This window comes from Alexandromys fortis, unplaced genomic scaffold, assembly GCF_014885135.2.
Source record: "Alexandromys fortis isolate MF-2015 unplaced genomic scaffold, M_Fortis_MF-2015_v1.1 scaffold_242, whole genome shotgun sequence".
Classification (NCBI taxonomy): Eukaryota; Metazoa; Chordata; class Mammalia; order Rodentia; family Cricetidae; genus Alexandromys; species Alexandromys fortis.
In genome coordinates, this window is record NW_026068123.1 from 1784146 (window position 1) to 1792424 (window position 8279).

General features: G+C 39.1%; 1 protein-coding gene across 12 annotated transcripts in view; it reads left to right on the forward strand.

Moving 5' to 3' along the window:
- LOC126490558 (zinc finger protein 26) overlaps window positions 1-8279 on the forward strand; it is a 22781-nt gene that overhangs the window by 7550 nt on the left and 6952 nt on the right. For 3 of the 12 annotated variants that reach the window (XM_050125560.1, XM_050125559.1, XM_050125562.1), the window contains exons 3-10: window positions 925-1059; window positions 2057-2148; window positions 2735-2843; window positions 4749-4826; window positions 5524-5609; window positions 6118-6244; window positions 7268-7351; window positions 7879-7961. In XM_050125560.1, the coding sequence (XP_049981517.1) occupies window positions 1035-1059; window positions 2057-2148; window positions 2735-2843; window positions 4749-4826; window positions 5524-5609; window positions 6118-6244; window positions 7268-7351; window positions 7879-7961 (684 nt within the window). In that variant the 5' untranslated portion in view covers window positions 925-1034. Of the gene's footprint in view, window positions 1-723; window positions 845-924; window positions 1060-2056; window positions 2149-2734; window positions 2844-4748; window positions 4827-5523; window positions 5610-6117; window positions 6245-7267; window positions 7352-7878; window positions 7962-8279 lie in introns of all 12 variants that reach the window. The other 9 variants (XM_050125568.1, XM_050125567.1, XM_050125569.1 and 6 more) reach the window with 7 other exon arrangements.

An 8279-nucleotide genomic window follows, 5' to 3' on the forward strand; every position in this document is an offset into this window, starting at 1 on the left:
GGGAGGTGGGCAAGACCCACCTTTTAAAAGGGACTGTAGTGAATGTGCACAGGAGGTGCCTTTCATGGTTGCAGCTGAAGACATAGCCTGTCAGGACCCAAGGACAGGCCAGTACAGATGCCTGAGTACTAAGATTCCTCTCTTTTTATTATAAAAAGGTGAGGAGTTAGAAGGGGTACCAGGTGAGGCTGGGATGAGATTGCTGCGTTCTCGTGGCTACTTCCTGCTTATGGGGAGGTGTTGTTCATCTTTGGGGAACCTGAGAAAGCTGGGGTGCTGGCCATGTCCCGGAGTAGCGGGCTGTTTGATTTCACTGTTCTGGCTCTGTGGAATTGTTAGGCATCACTTGGACTGGCAAAATGCCCTTTGAGGTGGATCCAAGTCTACTTAAAGCACCTGATCCTTTCTCATCACCACAGCCTCACCTGGACACTCTCCTAGTCAATCTACCAGGAAACACGTGGTTAATTACGGAGGGCGTCATTGTAGAGTTAGTATCTCTAGGTGCTGCTGGTTGTCACCACCTGGACCGGTTTGGTAATCTTGTGCTCCAGGTGGGGAAGGTGTGACATGGCTGCCTGAAGTAGATAGATCACATTTTCATCTGCACACAGATGAGAGAATAGAAATAGGATGATGAGTCTTATAAAGCCTTGAGGCCACCCTGAGCGAGGTATAGTCTCAAGCGAGGATCCACTTCCTACGGGTTCCATAATCTTTCAGGACTGCCAGCTGAGGACCAGTGTTCAAATACATGAGCCCATGGAGCAGCTTTCTTCTTATACAACAAATATATACGATTCCTCAGTCAGTGCAGGTGCTGTTAATGAATCCATATTACAAGGTATGCATTTTTAGTGGTTTTCATTGTCTCACCTGTAGAGAGCTTGATGACTGCTAAGTGTTGCTTTTTGATTGACGCAGATTAAAGAGAAATGAATATCATCATTTTCCACTTTGATACTTGAGTTTCCCTGGCGTGTCCTTGGAGTCACAGAAGAATTGATTACACATTTTACCATTAGACTCAAAGGATGGACGTTACCAGTTTGTCCTGTGGTGAGTCCTGTTGTTATTTTTGAGAGAATCTGTTGTAGGTCCCTTCTACCCAGTGTAGAGCCAGAGGTCTACCAGTATGTTGTGGAGTGCTGAGGTAGGCCCTCTAGTGTGTGCTTGGAAACAGACACTGCATAATCCATAACTGATTTTTGTCATAGGCAAACTAGAGTTATATTTCTTAGAACTTACTTTTCTTTGGCTTTAAAGCAAAACTGTTGTATTTTTCTTGGTGGGCAAGGCAGTTCACCATTGCATCTTCTTGCTGTAATAATTGCTGCTGTGGCATTGTAGGTTACTAGGGTTATATTTGCAAGTTATCTGAGTGAACTGAGTTATGTATTAATTGCAAACAGATGAACTCCCATCCTCACCGTGAATGTGGGCTTTTTTTCTTGTTTTCAACTTTACTGAAGCATGGTAAACAAAAATTCTATATATCCAAGGAATGCACCGTGATATGTTAGTTTGTGCTGTGAAATGACCCCACTGGCAGACTACTGAATGTAGTATTTATACCTCATAGTTAGCATTTGCAGTGGGAGAGAGGGGTGGAAATAAGTTCGTTTAAGATCTATTATTTCATAGAGTAAAACTATTTTTAAAATTACAACAGAAAATGTGATTAAAATCAGAATTTTCCTTTATCCACACTGCTCGAAGTAAACGTCATTCACATTTTGGTAGCTTTTGTACAGTTACATACAAAGGCACAAATGCTTTTTTTCAAAATTGATAGATGCTATCTATACAGATTTATGGCTTTTTGGCCATCAGTTTATACACTGAGAAATTTTGATGTCCTTGAAAAGTCAGCTATGATATACGAAATAGTGGTAGAAAAGATTTTCTGGAGATATTATCCAGAAATGAAAGGATGTGAAATGAATTATTTTGCATATGCTTCCAGACTTCCCTCTCCCTCTCTAATTCTCTTTCCCGCTTCTCACTCTCTCTGAATGTGGGCTTTTTGGCAGCTTTGGATTGTATCTTTTTCCAGGAAGTCCTCTTTCTGGGGCCCAGGTCTGCAGCCAAGGAGAAGAAACAGGGGGGGAAAGCACACTGGATGATTGCCTGAAAACCTGTAATAAGGTATGAAGACTAACCTCATTGCATATGGAGGTGTACATCTTTCCATGCAGACCAGTTTGTCTCCAGGGATTACCAAAGAGAATAATGCCCCTGACAAGGGCTAATTATCATAGGAGAGGAACTTTTTCACACTGCTGTAATTGTATTAGTATAGTGTTTTTTGTGATGCCAAATGCCAGGTGCTTTTAAAATTTTTTAATATATAATAATATATATTAAAAATAATAAGAAAGTGAAAGTTTCATTTTTTCTCAAAGACTTTGTTTTTCATATTTACCTCATTTATACAGTATGTCCAGGAGTATTATTAAGAAAGAAGGAAGATGAGAGAGGCCAGTGTGTGGTGAGGTGAAAACGTTTGGAACGTGTCATTAAGGTTCCATGGTTAGAGTAAATGGACAGAGTGAGGTGTGAATACAGAGGAGCCTACCTAGGACCCTCAAGCCCCATGGTAGGCAGTGGGAGAACTTGCAGCTCTCTCTGGTCATTGGGTTCCCCATCCCTAGTCTCCTGAGAGGATTGGTGGGGATATTAACTTGGTTGAAGCAGGCATTTTTGGGTGGTTAAGGATTTGGTGACCTTTCAGGGTGAGGCTGTGGATTTCACTCAAGAGGAGCGGACTACGAAGGATCCAACTCAGAAGAGCATACCTAGTGGTGTGACAGTGGGGGACTCTACAAAGCTGGCCTCTGTAGGTAAGCTGGTAGTTATTCTCGTATCCCAGATGCTTCCTTCATGTGGAGCTGACACATGGACTTAGTGTGTTTAGGATCTTTGTCAAATACATGATAACAGTGATAGCAGTTTCTCTTCTAATATATTTAAACATATGATATTAGTTTTATGGGGATGCATAGCAAATTTCAGTGCCTTGTAAATGCTGTCTGTGTGCTTCATTACTGTGCTGCATGCCTAGCACACTAGCTATTTCTTTTTCTTTAAAATTTAGGCTGGTAATGGATGTGTACTTTTAATCCCAGCACCTAGGAGGCAGAGTCAGGTGGATCTCTGTGAGTTCGAGGCCAGCCTGGTCTACAGAGTGAGTTTCAGGACAACCCAGGGGTACTCAGAGGAACTCTGTCTAGAAAAACAAAACCAAAAGGTTTATTTTTATTTATTGCTTTGTGTGAGTGCAGGTGCACATGTGCCAACAGCGCCCCTGTGGAAATCAGAGAGCTGCTCACAGGGAGTCAGTTCTATGCTCCACCTCGTGAAAGGAGGTTCATTCTCATTTCTGCCACCGCACTTCTGGCCAGTTCTCCTGTTTCTGCCTCTCATTTCACTGCAGGAGTGCTGGATTGGGATTACAGCTGTGTACCATTGCTCCTAACTTCTTAGTATTTGGTGTACTAGTCTTGTCGCTGTAATAAAACAGAGTAAATAAGCAACTTGGGGAGGAAAAGGTTTATTTGGCTTAAGGTTATAGTCCATTATCAAGGGATGTCAAGGCAGGAACCTATAGGCAGACCCTGAAACAAAAACCATGGAGGAACACTGCCTTACTTCATTTGGCTTGCTTGTCTACTTTTCTTATACAGATCTTGATGTGGGAGTGATTTCTTATTAATAAAGAAACTGCCTAGGCCCATTTGATAGGCCAACCCTTAGGTAGGCGGAGTAGACAGAAGAGAATGCTGGGAAAAAGAAGCTGAATCAGGGAGTCGCCATGATTCTCCCACGCCAGACAGACGCAGGTTAAGATCCTCCCTGGTAAGCCAGCTCGTGGGCTACACAGAATATTAGAAATGGGTTAGAACAATATGAAAGAGCTAACCAATAAGAAACTGGAACTAGCCGGGCCAGGCAGTGTTTGAAAGAATACAGTTTCCGTGTAATTATTTCTGGGCATAAGCTAGCCATGCGGGCGGCCGGGTGCCGGGGAAGCAGCCCTGCCGCTCCTTCAACAAGATCTGGCCCTTTTGTATCAATTAGCAATCAAATAAAAGTTCTGCAAACATGCTCATAGGCTAATCTGATGGAGGTAATTCTTCAGTTGAGGTTCCCTCTTCCCAAATGTGATGTTGTCAGTCAAGATGCGGATTCTGCATATTGAACTAAGGTTGTCAGTGTTCTGTGGGAAACTTTTAACCTGATGAATTATCTCATGGTGGTATTTCTTAAAATGTGGATCATCTAGTTCTGTTGAAATGTATGTTTATATTTCCACCTTTGATACATTGGATAATAATTTCTAGTTAGTATTCTATTTGTCTTTATCTGAATTAGATGTTCTATAATACTTATAAAGTTAAAGTTAATTGTTTATTGCCTAGGATTTATTTTTGTCTGTTTGATTAAAATGCTAGAGCATCAGAAATGTGAATATGAAATTGATTTGTATTTCAGTAGTCAGAGATTCTTGGGATCATGGAATAAGGCTTTGTCTTTTTAATCTTTCTGAAATAATTAACTGCTTTTATTAGAATTGTAGACCAAAAGCTGCATTTGATTGTGCCTGCCTGTAATCCCAGTAGATTTATAGGTTTGAGGGGCTAGTCTGGGCTACATGAGACCTTGTATTGGGAAAAAAATGTATTATAGACCTGAATCATAGAAAAGTTTGCCATCTCTTCCATTAATGCAACTTTGTCTATGTATAGGATGTCAGACACTTACCAAGCCCAGTGCTTTGACTTGCTTGACAAAAGAATTGGTAACCGCACAGAGAGTTCTTCAAGGTGAATGTTTGTGAAGAATAATATTGATCAGTGGCATACGTCATTATTAACTCTCCTTTTTGTCTTTCCCAAAATTCTGTGATCTCATGGAATAGCATTTTATGATTAAGTTAATTGCTTTTTGCTTTTACTTGTTTCTTTCTTTCTTTTTTTTTTTTTTTTTTTTTTGAGTTACTGTGTATCCCAGACTGACCTGGAACTTACTTTGTACACTAGGCTGGTCTTGAACTCAGAGACTCACTGTCTGCCTCCTGGAGTGCCAAGCTCATTGTTTTATTTACTTTTCTTTTTTTATCTGTCTGTCTCTCTATGTTGTTTGTATGTGTGCTGTGGTAGAACAGTTTCGTTTCAGTTATATATCCTGGGATTTGCCTCAAATGCTTCTCCTTCTCTTTCTTTTTTCATTATGGTATAGTTTTAAATAGTTGATTCTCCAGCCTTAGATTTGTGTGTGCTGGGATTGCATCATCATACCACGCTGTACTTTGATGATATTTCTTCCTTTTTCTCTCTGGTGATGTTTTTGTTTTATTACCACCACATATTAATTTTGACAGAATTAATATTTAGCGAATTTTCCTCTAAATCTCCATTTTGCTTATCAGGTTTATTTAAAAAACCATGGAGACATTTTTAACTTCTTTGCTATACTGTTCTATTATTTATATCTAATCTTATTTTGTGGGTTTAATTCCAGAATTGGAAAAACATCTACAAACCAAAGATTTAACACTAGAGCAAGGTTTTTTGACAAGACATACCTTCATGGAGACACAGCAGGTGGTAAGTTCAATAAAAAGTGTATTTCCTATTTTATGTACTTAGCCAAGATTGGCAGCTTTTTTAAAATCTGAAGTTAATATGAAACTGGCCTAGAAGACATTTTCTCATAGGTAGACTTGGCTTCATAGCAAACCAAAAACCCATGGCATGACAAATCCCTGGTTGAATTTTCCCCAAAGGCACGTGTCTTATTTAGGTGAGGGAATACCTTGAAAATTATCTCCATATTTTAGTAATCATGTGTCTTGAGTTCGGTTAGTGGTGAGATATTTATTATTTTATGTGTTCTGACAAATGATAACAATGAAAATCTCCCTTTTAAAGCAGTAAATTCACTTGTAATGACATAACAATTTGAAATGTCTTGGGAGTGTGTCCCACTTCCATGAGTATACAATCTGTACAGAGTGAGTGTGGATAGAGAGATGTTCTGGAAATACTGAGACTTGAGACAGGTTATCGGGACCTTAGACTTCTATATATATATATATGTTACTTCCACTTTCAGGATGCAGTGACCTTTGAAGATGTGTCTGTGGACTTTACCCAGGAAGAGTGGACTTCACTGGATCCAATTCAGAGAAGCCTCTACAGAGACGTGATGCTGGAGAACTACCAGAACCTGGCCACAGTAGGTGAGACTGCCAACATTTGTTCTAGCTTCATAAACTAACAGAAATAAATAGTGTTCTAGAATGTGATGTCAGCTCAGAGAACAGTGGGAAATAACAGATTAAATCCCTTTCTTAATATAATTATTCCATCATGGTAGTTCTCAACCAAATGGTGGTTAGTAGCATAACTATTACTATACTAATAGTGTTATTTTGAGATTCTTTCTCCTTTTGACTTGTTTTGTATTATGGCAGGGTCTTACTCTATAGCTCAGACTGGCTTTAAGCTGTCAGTATTCTATCTCAGGCTTCTGAGAGCTGGAATTACAGATGTGTGCTATCAAACAGGGTTGTTGTTTTGATTTAGCAATCTTTATGAATCTATTTTTAAAGATAAGATAAAGATTATTTTTTCCATGTATGTTTCTTTGTGGTAGAGTGCTTGTTTAGACATATGTGGCTTTGGGTTTGATCTGTGTCCCTGGGGAGTAGCGGTAGTAGTGACTTTATAACACTTTCATTACTTTTACTAGATCTTATTGGAAGAAATAGTTTAGTGCATTTTATTTTACATTATTTTAAAACATAGACTTTTCATTAATAATGAAGTCATAGGAATATTACACGTCATTAATTAGTATTTATTTATTGGCAGTAGTGGGGATTGAACTTGGGACCTTGTACAGTTTAGGCAAGTGCTCTACTACTGAACTATATCCTCAGCCATTTTTTGGTATCTCACTAGTTAGCCCTGTAGCCATGACTGGCCTGAAAGTCGTGACCTTTTTGCCTCAGGCTTGTGAATGCTGAGATTACATGTAGAGATTACATGTATCCATCAACAGACTTGGTCCTCACTGGTGTTTCTTAAATGTGCATTTAGTTATGAATGGATTTGGTGGGTCACAGAAAACTTCTTGTATTCAATAGCATAAACATTTGTATTTTGAGTTGTTAATAATTTTAAGTATTTCTTGAGAAATGTAGCTTTCTGTCATTGTGGAGTATGTCTGAGACTCCAGTGATGTATCTGTCTCTGTTTAGGAGGTCAGTTGTTCAAACCCAGCCTTATCTCTTGGTTGGAGCAGAAAGTAGAGTTGACAGTAATGGAGCAAGGAATTCTCCAAGGTTAGTATCTGCTGAAAACATTGCTTGTTATTGTCAAGTTCTGTATGTTTGGAAGTGTGTCAAAGGAACTGTTAGAAGATCACCTTGAATCTGAAGACTGAGGTCCTTGGAACACAGTTTTAATAGGAAGAGCTAACGTATGGCATCTGTGATGTACCGCTTTCCCCCTTTTCTCTGATTATTCTATTTACCATCCCATTTAATTTTAATAGAAAAATTTGTTAATTACTATTTCTCTGACACTATATCCTATGCTGGTCAAATTTTAGACTTAGATTCTTTAATCTTTCTTTGCTTTATTGTTTAATATGTTTTAATATGAAAGAAAACATAAATGAAGTTCTGGCCTGGAACTCAACTTTATAGACTAGACTGGCCTTGAACTCATATCTGCTTGCTTCTGCCTCCTAATGGTGTGCACTACCACACCTGGCCACATAATGTAGGTTTTTGCCTCTTTTTAAAAATGTAACCTTTCATTTGTTGTGCAAATTCTTATATATATATATTTTCTGGTTTCACTTTAGAATGGGAAATGCACCTTAAGACAAAAGGGACAGCACTTGAGGAGGATATATTTTGGTCAGATAGGTCAAATGGAAAGCAACTGGTAAGACTCACAAATGAAATTTACTTTTATGTTTATGGGTGCTTTGTCTGTGTATCATGTATATTTCTGGTGGCCTTGGAGAACAGACTAGGGAGGGCATCTGATTCCCTGGAACTGAAGTTATAGACAGCTGTGACCACGTGGGTGCTGGGAAACTAACCTGGGTTCTTTGGAAGAGCAGCAAGTGCTTTTTACCTGAGGCAGCTCTCCAGCCCCAGAATATTTCTCTTCTCTTCTCTTCTCTTCTCTTCTCTTCTCTTCTCTTCTCTTCTCTTCTCTTCTCTTCTCTTCTCTTCTCTTCTCTTCTCTTCTCTTCTC